At 38.5% G+C, this 12,274-nt stretch overlaps 2 protein-coding genes across 3 annotated transcripts in view; one reads left to right on the top strand and one right to left on the bottom strand.

Moving 5' to 3' along the window:
* Positions 1-1,881, bottom strand: part of LOC110327631 (lamina-associated polypeptide 2, isoforms alpha/zeta-like) — a 4,258-nt gene extending 2,377 nt beyond the window's left edge. Inside the window, exons 1-2 of the mRNA XM_021206716.1 lie at positions 1,805-1,881; positions 30-336 (exon numbers count right to left, since the gene is read on the bottom strand). Of these exons, the coding sequence (XP_021062375.1) occupies positions 30-336; positions 1,805-1,881 (384 nt within the window). The remainder of the gene's footprint in view (positions 1-29; positions 337-1,804) is intronic.
* A 1,264-nt stretch (positions 1,882-3,145) lies between these two features.
* Positions 3,146-12,274, top strand: LOC110327939 (olfactory receptor 18). Of its 2 annotated transcripts, XM_021207234.1 has the most exons (3): positions 3,239-3,319; positions 4,103-4,113; positions 11,301-12,274. In XM_021207234.1, the coding sequence occupies exon 3, from the start codon at positions 11,356-11,358 to the stop codon at positions 12,241-12,243; it is 888 nt and encodes a 295-aa protein (XP_021062893.1). In that variant the 5' UTR covers positions 3,239-3,319; positions 4,103-4,113; positions 11,301-11,355; the 3' UTR covers positions 12,244-12,274. The 2 variants fall into 2 exon arrangements, with proteins under 2 accessions (XP_021062892.1, XP_021062893.1); XM_021207233.1 differs by lacking the exon at positions 4,103-4,113 and having other exon boundaries at positions 3,146-3,319.

Here is a 12,274-nt window from a genome sequence, read left to right as displayed (position 1 = left end):
TGAGGTGCTGCAGGTAGAGCTGCACGTACATGTCCTTGCGCTGCTCGCCGGCCGGGAGCGTCACGTTGTTGGCCACCAACTCGCTCTTCAACTTGTCTTTGGGCAGGACCGAAGGGTCCTCTAGGAACTCCGGCATCGCGTCCGCCTCCTTCTCGCCTCCTCGGCCCCTCACAGTCGTCGCCGCCGCTCACGCCGGCGCGCTCGCTCCCTGGTCCCGGGGGCTGCGCCTGCCGCCTCGGGAGATCCCTACCCCGGAGCAGCGCCGCGGGCACAGCACAGAACTCGGGACGCAAAACCCAGGTCCTGCCCCCGCCACAAAAAGTCCCGGGCGCACGACTGGGGAGCAAGCGCGGCCAAGCCCGGAGCCCGCAGCGAGCCGAAACCCCTTACCTTCTTATTCTATAGCTCTCTTTCTCTCTGTTCCTCCCCCCACCTCTATGTGGCCATGGCCGGTCTCTCTCTCTCTTTTTATCTTTTCTCCTTTTCCCCTGCCTTTCTATAATAAAGCTCTAAAACCATAGACTGTCTCTGTTCATCAAGGCCCACTGTGCTTAGACGATGGGATAGGCTTTCTTCTAACAAGCTGCTTCTAACTTCCCATCAGAAGGCCTTCCTCTGCTCCAACCACCGACCAGACTAAGGACTCTTGCTTGTGTGGGAACCACCCAGTGCTCCCTCTCTCCCTCTGTCCTCTTTCATATCTCTGGGGCCTAGTGCCACCCCAGGGTCCCTATTCTGTTTTCATCTCCTCTGCCCGTATCCAGTGTGGGATGCCAGAGACTGAGAACTTGGTACTTGGTACACCGTGTGGGGTCAGTGGCTTCACACAGTCAAATGCCCACCCAGGGCCACATGGAAAGCATCTGGCAGTTCTCCCACATCTGCCTTCCCAGAGCACAGGAACTCTGGCTGGAAGTGGGCTCTCTCCCTCCCACCTCTTTCCCACACACCCACATCCCCACAAGAGATGATGAAGGAAATCCAGAAAAACAAGGCTCTCTAATCAACAGAGCAAAAGCTCATTTGAACTCAGAGACTGAAGAAACCAGCATAGGGCCTCCATGGGTCTGAACTAGGTCCTCTGTGTATGTATTATGACTTTCAGTTCAGTGTTTTAATGAGATTCCTGAGTGTGTGAACAACTGGCTCTCTGATGTTTTTGTGTGTGCCTTCTCTTGAATTCATTTCCTTCTGTAGGTTTGCCTTGTCCAACTTCAATGTGATAGCGTTTGCTTAATGTTATTACATTTTATTTTGTTATATTTTGTTGTTATATCTTAGAAACCTGTTCTTTTTTTTTTTTTTCTGGGAAGTAAAGGGTTCATTTGTTATACTTCCAAATCACAGTTTACCACTAAGGGAAGTCAGGCAGAAATTCAAGCTGGAAACTGGAAGCAGTAAGTGAAGTAGAGACCAGGAGGAACAATAAGTTACAAACTTTCCAGTTCTAAGAGAGAAGAATTATTATCAAATCAAATAAACTAAGCAGAATCAACACTCAGCAATATAAATCAACCACCACAGCTTAGTGTCCATCTTCTGGAATTCACTCATGATCTTTTTGTCTCCAAATGTCTTGGACAACTCTATTTCTCTGGATCTGCTATTAGAAGCACACATAGCTTATATCACAGGCTAGGCTAGCCCCATTTAACACCTGCCACTGCCCTTGATGGTTATCCCATGGCTCTGGAAACTACAATGTACTGGGGTCTCTTCTGCAATGGAAGCTGCACCTTCTCCACTGATCTTTCCTAGCCTCTTTTAGAGACTCTAGTCCTGTCACATAATGCTAAACCTCAACCTCTTTTTATGACCTCTCCAGTTCTTGGATTTCCACTGCAGGTGAGGATGCGCCGATGGAATTTTCTGGATTTCCATGGAACTATGACTCAGATTCTTTCCATGACACCTTCAAGTCTTCAGCTTTCATTCTTCCAAAATCATTGGCATTAATAAACTCTTTTACTTTATCAAGTTTTTTTTGCCAGCTTTGACATGCAGCCCTACTCCTCCAAGATTACAGATTCTGTGTTCTGACCTTGAGAAAATACTTCCCAGTTGATTTTTGCCTCAATGATGTTTGTTTCTTATTAATAATGGCTGGTCTTTCAACTCCAGATAGCCAATACCAATTGTTTCAGTAAAGCAAAGGTTTCACTTCAGTGGTGCTGGTCTCTTATTAACCACATCTTTATCTCAGATTACCAGAAACCACATGGAGATCCCTCATAGAATCTTTCTTCCTTCTAAAACTTCACAAGGTGGTTCCTCCATACTCTGTGTTCCTCAATCGTCGGCCAAGTGCCCATAAAGCAGCCCACTAAGCTTTGAATATTCAGTGAATTTTGCAAGGATTGTACTTAGGTTATCAGGCTCAGTAGCAAGTATCTCTATCCATGGAACCATCTTACTGTCCTCATTTATTTTTTCCTTTGAGAAAGAGGCTCCTTATGTAGCCCACATTGGCTTTGACCTCTTACACCTCCTTCCCTTCATCCTAAATTGCTGAGATTATAGGCAGTTAGTATCATATCAAGGTACTTTTTAAAAAAATAGCTGAGCATATTTTATTGGACTTTTATCAACAAAAATGGCTAATACAATATCTAAAATTGTACTAATCTTGAGAACTGCTAGGGAACCACTGGAGCTATGCTGATTACATTGGTCTACCATCATGAAGGTGACTAAGAATTATACTCATTGAAATCTTGGGTAGACAGGGTTCTATGTGGATTTGTTTTGCACATATGAATGCTTTTGCTGACATCACAGCCTACATACTGCCAATATATTTAACAATAATTAAGGCATTCATGCCACATCATTTTTCATCAGATACTGCTGAATGATATGTGGTAAGACCAATTGATGGCATGAACCTGTTTTCATTGTAAGTTTGAATTTTATATATGAACATCGAAAGTAAGAAAAGAGGAGTACAGATAAATTTCTTCCTGAGAAGTAGAAAGTTCAAGACCCTACAAGGGGAACTGACTTTTTCCATGCCACTTTTCAATTAGTATTAACAAGTCCTCTGAGATTGGGTTAACATGAACCAATTTGGCTAATTATAAGCTCTGTGCATTGAACTCTCAAGCCTCTGCAACTGTAAATAAGAAGTCAATGTCCTTATAGTCTTGGTTCTTGTCCACTTGGATCTGTTTTAACTCTCTCTCTCACAGCCATATTTCCATCATAAATCCATGCTTTAGTCTATTTTCTGGAAACATAATCTCCATCACTTACCAGGCAGAGAAGAAATGATGGATCGTTACTCTTTCATCATGCATCAGCATAGAGATGACACAGTCTGGTGAGGACCTTGGGAGAAACTGGAAGCAGAAGAGATGGGGGGGCATTAATGCTTCATCATTAAAGCAAAAGGTTGGCAGGCTGATGTTACATGCCTGTAGTACAAACACCTAAGAGGATGGGACAGGAAAATTGACAATTTGAGGACATCTTGGGCTATGTAGAAAGAACCTATTTCAAAAATCAAACCAGGGATGGTGAAGTTGCTCATGTGTCAGTACTTGTCATCAAGTCTGATGATCTGAGTTTGATTTCAAGAACCTACGCATAACTAAAAGTGGAGAAGTGACTTTAGTAGTGTTGTCCTCTGTGCTTGACTCCCAGAAATAATAGTAATAGTAATAATAGTAATGATAATAATAATGATAACAACAACAATACCAAAACAAACCAAGGCAAACCAAACCAAACCCAAAATAAACAAATTACATAACATTAGAATAACCAGGTGTAGAGGTGCCCCAAATGCAAACTTTTAACTCAAAGGACAATGAATAAATTTAAACATGAAGTTATATTAATGTGATACATATATTAATGTGCAAAAGCAGATCAACATTTATTAGCTTATCAATGTCCCCAAATACCATTTATTTTGCATTGGAAAACTTTAAACTCCTTTCTTCTAGTTCATGACAAAGTTTATAATAATTTGTTGTAGATTTGGCTGCAGTAATTGCACATAGAACATTAGAACTTATTGCTTGCATCTAACTGTATTTTGATGACTATTATTCCAACTCTTACTTTCCCCTTCCTCCCTGCTCATTTCTTGTGACTGGAGGCTATTGCATGGTATGTTCTTGTTACAGTAAGAATGTGAGACTTATAATACAAAGGTTCACCTTCCACCCATAATGGCCCTCATTCCTGTAGTTATTTCTTTGACCAGAGTGGGAGATATGTCCTGAAAACTGTTTCTTGCTTACTAAAAATGAGGAGGCTGGTAGTGACAGATGTCAATAACTATGATATCGTAAACTTTATCAAAATTACACTAGTACCATACCCAATATACTTAAGTTTGTCTACACTATCACTGCCAAGAGTATGAATGTGCACATTTTTCCACAAAGAAAGGATCAGTATCTTTGTTTTGGTAATATGCACCTTATCCTTTGGTAGAAGGGGTTGAAGTAATATTTTGAGTGAACAATATGATTCCATGCAAAGAGCATTTGTTCAGGATTTTCCCATCCTAAACCATCCAGTCATTTCTTTTCCACATAATTGTTGGAAACTATCCTCTACTCATAATATTCATCTCTTTGACCCACTGTAAGTAAACGGTAGATGTTCCTTCTGCTCTTACTATTGGAAGCATGGCTGAGATCACAGATGTGAAACTGAAGAAAGCTTATATATCAGAGAATTATCTTTCTCTTAGTCTTGAATTTTATTATCTCATTTATCTCCATGAAATTGACAGCCTTTTTCATATCAAAAATAAAAAGTGATGAAAAAGTACACCAGCATATCTTTTAAAAAATGTATTATATTATTTTAAATTATGTGGTATATGTGACTGGAGAGATATCTAACCAGTCAAAAATCACTTGCTGCTTCTACAGAGGAACTTTTCAGTCCCAGAACACACATGACACCTTAAAATTGCTCATAAGTTTAGATCCAGGGGACCCAATACCCAATTCTGGGCTATGCAGACACAGGCAAGAAAAGACACATACACATAAATAAAAATAAATAAATATTGAAAATGTGTGTGTGTGTGTGTGTGTGTGTGTGTGTGTATGTGTGTGTGTGTGTGTGTGAATGTGGGTTTATGCATGTTAATGCAGTTGCCTGATGAATCCAGAGGTATTGTATCCCTCTGGAGTTAGAATTATAGGTGGTAGTCTGATATGGATTCTGGGAACCAAACTCAGGTCCTCTACAAGCTCAGCAAGTGCCCTGAAGCACTTGCTCTGAATGATCTCTCCTGTTCCACCACAAATATCTTAAACTCCATTTTTACTCAAGAACCAGAAGTTATTAAAATATGTATAATAGATGCCATTGGTTAAAAATCTGTGGATTTTTTCTTTAGAATATTTGAAGTTTGGGAAATAGAGTAAAGACTTTTACCCTGAGATCCTAGAGAGTAATTTATTTGTACAGTGTTGGTGACTGAACCAAGGTGTTTGTAGGAAGCACTTTATAACCAACCTAATTTCTCATCTCTCAGATTATGATTCTGAAATCTTTGCTCTATTTTCCACCTGTGTCTTGTCAAGCAAGTTATTTCTGAGCCTCAGAATTATCATAAGAATTGAATCCTTGTTAATAGAACTCTACTGAGTTAGTGTTAATTAAGCAATATTACCTTTGTTAATATGTGACAGATGCATACAGAAAAAGGGAAAAATTTACAGGGTATATATACTTGATCAGTAATGATAACAATTAAATTTCTAACTTTTAAATAAAGTCTCCTGCTCCATAAAAAATATCTTGGCTTTCAAGAGATTTCTTAAGAAAAAAAAACCAGTTTGGTGTCTACACAAGTAGGAAATAGTAAGTATGAGAAAATATCTGGGTTGCCTTAATTTCTAGTTTCTCAGAGCAAGTTTGATACTGAGTTGTCTACAAAAACAAGTACTAAAATCTCCATTTAATATCGGATAGCTGTTTTTTTGCTTTGACTGAAAATGAGTGTGGTCAATATGATATGAATACACAGGAACATTTTTATGTGAGCTTTTATCTATTTTAAGTATGTCCCATAGGAAAAAGAGAATAGAAAAATAGCATTTATTTGAGTCTACTTCATGGTATTGCTTAAAATTACTTTAGTGTGTGTATGTGCATATGTGTGTATATGTGTGTGTGTGTATACATGTGTATAGGTATGCCATACACACATGTTTCAAAGTCACAGAACAACATACAAGAAGTTCTCTCCTACCATGTGAGTCCCAGGGACAAATTTGATTTGTCAGTCTTGGAAGCAAGTACCTTCACCAACCCAGCCATATCACTTTTTCATTCATGGAATTTCCGTGAACTTGTTATTTTTATGTCATAACATCATTAAAAATAAAATGAAAAAATTACAGAGGCTTTCACATGCATGCAAAACAGAGGCAGAAAGAGAAGAAGTGAGATAACTGTGTTTCCTAGGTTGAGACACCTTTTTAGGACATTAAGTTATTTTATGATTCAATGCCTCCAAAGAAGAAAGACATCTCTGTTGTATGGTCAAATAAAAAGCATTACAACTATTATAGGTTGTATTTCTTTTAATACTCTTCATATGAATTACAGTGATGATTCTAGCTCTTATGCACTGCAATAAATACTTATCCATTCCCACCTCTATTAGGTATTTTTGCTCTTTAGAGATCAGCCTCACTCTTTCATTTTCTGTTAATGAAATCCACAATGAGGCAGAACAGTTTAACTACATGCTAGTGTTTGAATAAAAACTCTAAGATTTGGAAATGTAAATAAAGAAAATATTCAATAAAATAAAAAAAGGAATTTAATTTGGGTATGGCAGTGAATATTAATAATCCTGTTTTAGAAGGCAGAAATAGAATTGTGAATTCAAGACCAGCCTGGGTTATTGTGGGAACTAAAGGGGTTAGGGGAAGAGGGGGGAGGGAGGATAGCCCACATCTGTCCAGAGTTCCTCCTGTGCTCTGGGCAGGCAGATGCGGGATGGCTGCCAGATGCTTTCCACTTGGCTCCAGGTGGGCATCTAAGCCACTGACCCCACTCGAAGGGGAGTGAACAAGGGGCAGCCCCCAAAACCAGGGGCTCTAGGGTGACACCCTCAGCCCTGGGGTTACAGGAGAGAGGGCAGAGGGAGAGAGTTTCCCACACAGGCAAGAGTCCTTAGTCCGGGCCTTGACTGGAGCACAGGAATGCTTTCCATTGGGAGATTAGAAACGGCTCATTAGGAGAAAGCCTATCTTATCTTTCAAGGGCAGTGGGCCTTGATGAAAAGAGACAGTCTATGGTTTTAGAGTTTTATTGTAGAAAGTCAAGGGGAAAGAGAAAAGGTAAAAGAGAGAGAGCAAGAGAGACTGGCCATGGCCAAGAGGAGAGAAGGGGTAAAAAGAAAGAGAGAAGAAAGGCTAGAGAGTAAGAAAGAGAGAGTAAGAGGGAGAGTAAGAGAATGAGAGGAGAGGAGAGAATGAGGAGAGAGAGCTAGGTTGGGCCAAGCAGCCCCTCTTATGGTGGGCTGTTATCTATGGTGTTGGTAGGTAACTGGGAGGAGTCTAGCCTGAAGGTCAGAAGCTTGGGACATTGTCTACATGATTACTAACCACACTTCTGTGGGGGCTGTGGAGGCTGTAACTTTGACAGGAGCCTTGAGTCCAGGAGATATGAGGGAATGCCTATGGTACCATGTAGGTAAATTGTCACCATTCCGATGTTCAGACCTCAGCTTGACTGGAGACCAGACTGTCTGCCCAATGCCCCACAGGTTATCTAGCAATACCTTCTTTCAAAACCCAAACAAACCCAAACAAAACAAACTTTAAGATGAAAACCTTACAGACCCTATCTGGTTCAGGGCATTATCTTCTCGAGGAATGCATAAAAAAGTCTTTTCTTGTGAAACATGACTGAGCACAGATAAACAAACCACCACAGAACAATTATTTATTTCTTTTAGTATTTATCTAGTTTACCTATGAAACAGGAGGATGATCCAGGGATTTACATGGAATTTACAATATGAATATTGTAGATTGTGAGGGTTTTAAAAATAATAAAAATTTTATAGCTACATAGAAATGATATATGGAAATATAATTGCTTTATTTTTTGAGATTGAAATATCATTACATCATTTCCCCTCTTTCCTTTCCCCATTTCCAACTTTTTTGTATATCCCTTTTTGTATATCCCTTTTTGCTATCCTTCAAATTTATGGTCTCTCTTTTTATTAGTTGTTGTTGCAAACATAGATATGTGTGTCTATATATATTTATAAATACATGAGTGCAATCTGCTCAGCTCAGTCTATATAATGTTGCTTTTATGTATGTTTTTCAGAGCTGACCATAACAAACCGGATAAGCAGTCCTTAGCTGCATGTAGTTCTTTGTGTAGAGTTAAGACTTTCCCTCACCCATGTTAGTATGTCTATTGGGATTGTCCTTGTTCAGCTTACTTTAGGCAGGCAGGACTCCCAGTGTAGGGATAAGCTTGTTGTGGTTCACAAAAGTCAAAGCTGGGTAGGAAAGTTGGTTGTCTATCTCCTTTGTAAGTTTGCATGGCATCTTCTGGTATGATGAAAACTAGTTCTTAGGGAGGAGGTTTTCAGGTTAATTTCCAGCTCAGAGGCCCCTAGGCCCTGTCTCTAAAGTTTATAATGTCTTCAACAATAGGGGCTTTGTTGTCTCTGGGAGCAATTAAGGGCAGTAGTGATAGCCTGTAATGTTTTGGGAATCTCTTGGACAACCTAACCAACAACTTGAAAGAGTGTCTCATATTTGATGTTTGGTTTTGTGGTTTGATGATGTGGCTCAGTTCTTGGAGGCATTGTTATCAGTTAAGATGTGAAAATTTCATTTAAATTACATATGTATATTTATATACTGACATAGCATTATAGGTGTTTTAAGTAGATAGTTAATATGATTTCTTGTGACTTTTTAGACATTCTGCTATTTTAGTTTCCTCCCTCCTTCTGTATTTATATCTCCTCACACTCCCTGATTAGAGCTCTGTCCTTTTCCCCTTTCCTTCTGTACATCATTTGTACTCTCCTACTCCTCTATCTCTTGTCTCCTGCCCCCTATATACCAACAATGCTACCTTTTAACTTTCTTTGTTTCTGAGGTTACTCCAGATTATGTACTCCCATCTGAAGATTTGAATTAGGGGACACAGAAGAATGAGAACATGTAATATTTGTCTTTCTGTGTCTGGGTTACCTCAACCAATAAAATATCTTCACGTTTCATTAACTTATCTCCCATTCCAGACCCCCTATTCTGTAGCTATTTTTTCTTGTTCATGGGGAGAGCTATACTCATGTCCTTAAAGTACCTTATTCTGTATCTAACCTCTGTGGTTCTATGGAATGTGGCTTGATTATCATTGACTTAAAGGGTAATATCTACATGTAAGTGAATACATGCTATATTTGTCTTTCTGAGTCTGAAATACCTACTCAGGGTGATTTTTTTTCTAGTTCCATCCATTTACCTGTGATTTTTTTTATTTTAATTGCCAAGTAATACTCTCTTGTGTAAATGTATCATATTTTATTTATCCCTTCTACTGTTGGGGGAGACTTAGGTTGTTTGCATTTTCTAGCTACAATATAGAACAGCAATGAAATGGTTATACAACTGTCTCTGTGGTAGGATAAAGAATCCAGCAATATAGCTGGATTTTGAGGTTGATGACATTTCCCCACAGCACCCTGAATAACATCATCTGGACTATGAAAGTTAGCCATTACGAAGGAATCTTCTTGGCCAGTACCAACTTGATTTCTATGTCCTGAGACCAAATTGCATGGTGTCTTTAGTAACAGAATGGCCAATACTTTTTGTGAATATTTTTTGCCAGATAAAGGAGCAGAGTCAAGACACAAAAATGATGGAAATCTGTGCAGATAACTGGCATATAAAATGTTTTCTGATCATTAACATTTGACTTTAATTTAGAATCTACAGGATATAGTTTCAGCAATTATACTGTTTAGTATTATATGTTGGAGGAAATTTGTTTTAAAAATTTATTCCTGTTTGCTTATAGATCTGATACTGAAGTAGATAATGCATGTAGAAACATCTACAGAAAAATTTAAAAAAATACACATCATCACTGTGATGATAGTTATCAGTTTTACTTTCATATTTACATTGAAATAAGAGTCATTACTATAATGAGTTGTGAGAATAAACTTATTTCATAACATTTGTATTGGTGCAAATTTGAATGTAGGTAGATTTGTAGATTTGCTATATGGAAAAAAACCCTCTGACATTTAGCTTTTTGTGTGACATCCAGGGTCATTTCTATTCTATTTCACTCTTGGGCTCTAAATGAATAATGTGTCAAGGTTCCCATATCCTAGAATGGGTATATATATATATATATATATATGTGTGTGTGTGTGTGTGTTTGTGTGTGTGTGTATTTATGTATTTGACATTATTTTGATAACATCTAACTAAAGTTTTATTTTTGCCTTAAAATTAGTTCTTTAAAATTTTAAAGCTGTTTGACTGTCTTCCATTTGTTCAATGTATTTGAGTCACCTTACCCTTACCTTTTCTTCCCTTATTCTCTTCCCTTTCCCACTAGGTCCCTTTTTCTCAGGATCCACATGAGAAATTCTTGCACACATGTGCACAAAATAGGGCTGCTTCTTAATTACTATTTTTTATTGCTGTTTTGAGACAGGGACTTATTATTGCTTTGAATATCTTAAAACTCACTATGTAGATCAGGCTGGCCTCAAACTCATAAAGATCTTGTTCTGCTTCCCAAGTGATGGAATTAAAGTTGTGTACCCCAAACTCATTATTTACTATCAATATAAATAATATTACTGTCAATGGGAAAGGATATTTCTTACTGTGGACTTTATCTTAAAAGAATATTTTCCTGTGGCCACAATTTTGTAGCTAATGATTTTGCTATTCAGACATACTTCATTAATGTTTCTTTAATATAGAGTATATAACATATAATATATAATATGTAATATGTAGTATACAATATATAATATACAACATATAACATATAATATATAATATAATAAATAGAATATAAAAGTAGAATAAAAAATTCAGACTATATATAGTAGAATGAGGCAAATAAAAAATGATCAATGATGAAATTATTCTAGGATTGAATATGCAAAAACTGAGAAATACTGTTATCTGTGTATGACTCTTAGAATTAATGTGTGGATTTTATCAGTAAACTGCCTTCACTGAAAATTCAGAAGCACTCTTGGGTACTGGTTTAGTTATTTATTTTTCAATCCTCTCATTTGTTTTTGAAAGGTGTCCAAGCAAAATAGAAGAGCAAAATATAACCCGTATCTCAGAATTCCACCTCATGGGACTCTCAGATGACCTGCAGCTTCAGCCCATACTCTTTGGACTGTTCCTGTTCATGTACCTGATCACAATGCTTGGGAACCTGCTCATCATTCTGACAGTCACCTCTGATTCCCACCTCCACAGTCCCATGTACTTTTTCCTCTCTAACTTATCCTTGGCTGATGTCAGTTTCACTTCCACCACACTACCAAAGATGATAGTGGACATTCAGACTCGCAACAGAGCCATCTCCTATTCAGGATGCCTGACTCAGATGTCCTTTTTCATGCTTTTTGGGTGTTTGGATAGTCTGCTTCTAACCGCAATGGCTTACGATAGGTTTGTGGCCATCTGTCATCCTTTGCACTACCAGGCCATTATGAACCCCCGTCTTTGTGGCTTGTTGGTTTTTCTATCTGTTCTAATCAGCCTTTTTGTCTCTCAGCTGCATAATTCAGTAGTGTTACAACTCACCTACTTCAAGAGTGTGGATATTTCTCATTTCTTCTGTGATCCATCTCAACTTCTCAACCTTGCCTGTTCTGATACCTTTACCAATAACATAGTCATGTATTTTGTTGGTGCCATCTCTGGTTTTCTCCCTATCTCTGGGATTTTTTTCTCTTATTATAAAATTGTTTCCTCCATTCTTAGAATGCCATCACCTGGTGGGAAATATAAAGCCTTCTCTACCTGTGGCTCTCACCTGTCAGTTGTTTGCTTATTTTATGGGACTGGTCTTGGGGTATACCTCAGTTCAGCTGTCTCCTTGTCTCCCAGGAAGGGTGCAGTAGCATCAATAGTGTACACTGTGGTCACCCCTATGCTCAACCCCTTTATCTACAGCTTAAGAAACCGGGACATAAAGAGGGCCATGTGGCGGCTCCTCAGAAAAACAGTCTAATTTCAGTACTTGTGCCATTCATTCTGTATCC

This window comes from Mus pahari, chromosome 10 (assembly GCF_900095145.1).
Source record: "Mus pahari chromosome 10, PAHARI_EIJ_v1.1, whole genome shotgun sequence".
Lineage (NCBI taxonomy): Eukaryota > Metazoa > Chordata > Mammalia > Rodentia > Muridae > Mus > Mus pahari.
The sequence above is the reverse complement of the archived record's forward strand: the minus strand, read 5'-3'. Positions and strand labels throughout refer to the sequence as shown.

Coding starts and splice junctions, on each gene's coding strand:
- LOC110327939 (XM_021207233.1), top strand. CDS start 3,267: ATGATGGATCGTTACTCTTTCATCATGCATCAGCATAGAGATGACACA. Junction 3,320..11,300: donor CATAGAGATGACACAGTCTG/GTGAGGACCTTG, acceptor TGTTTTTGAAAG/GTGTCCAAGCAAAATAGAAG.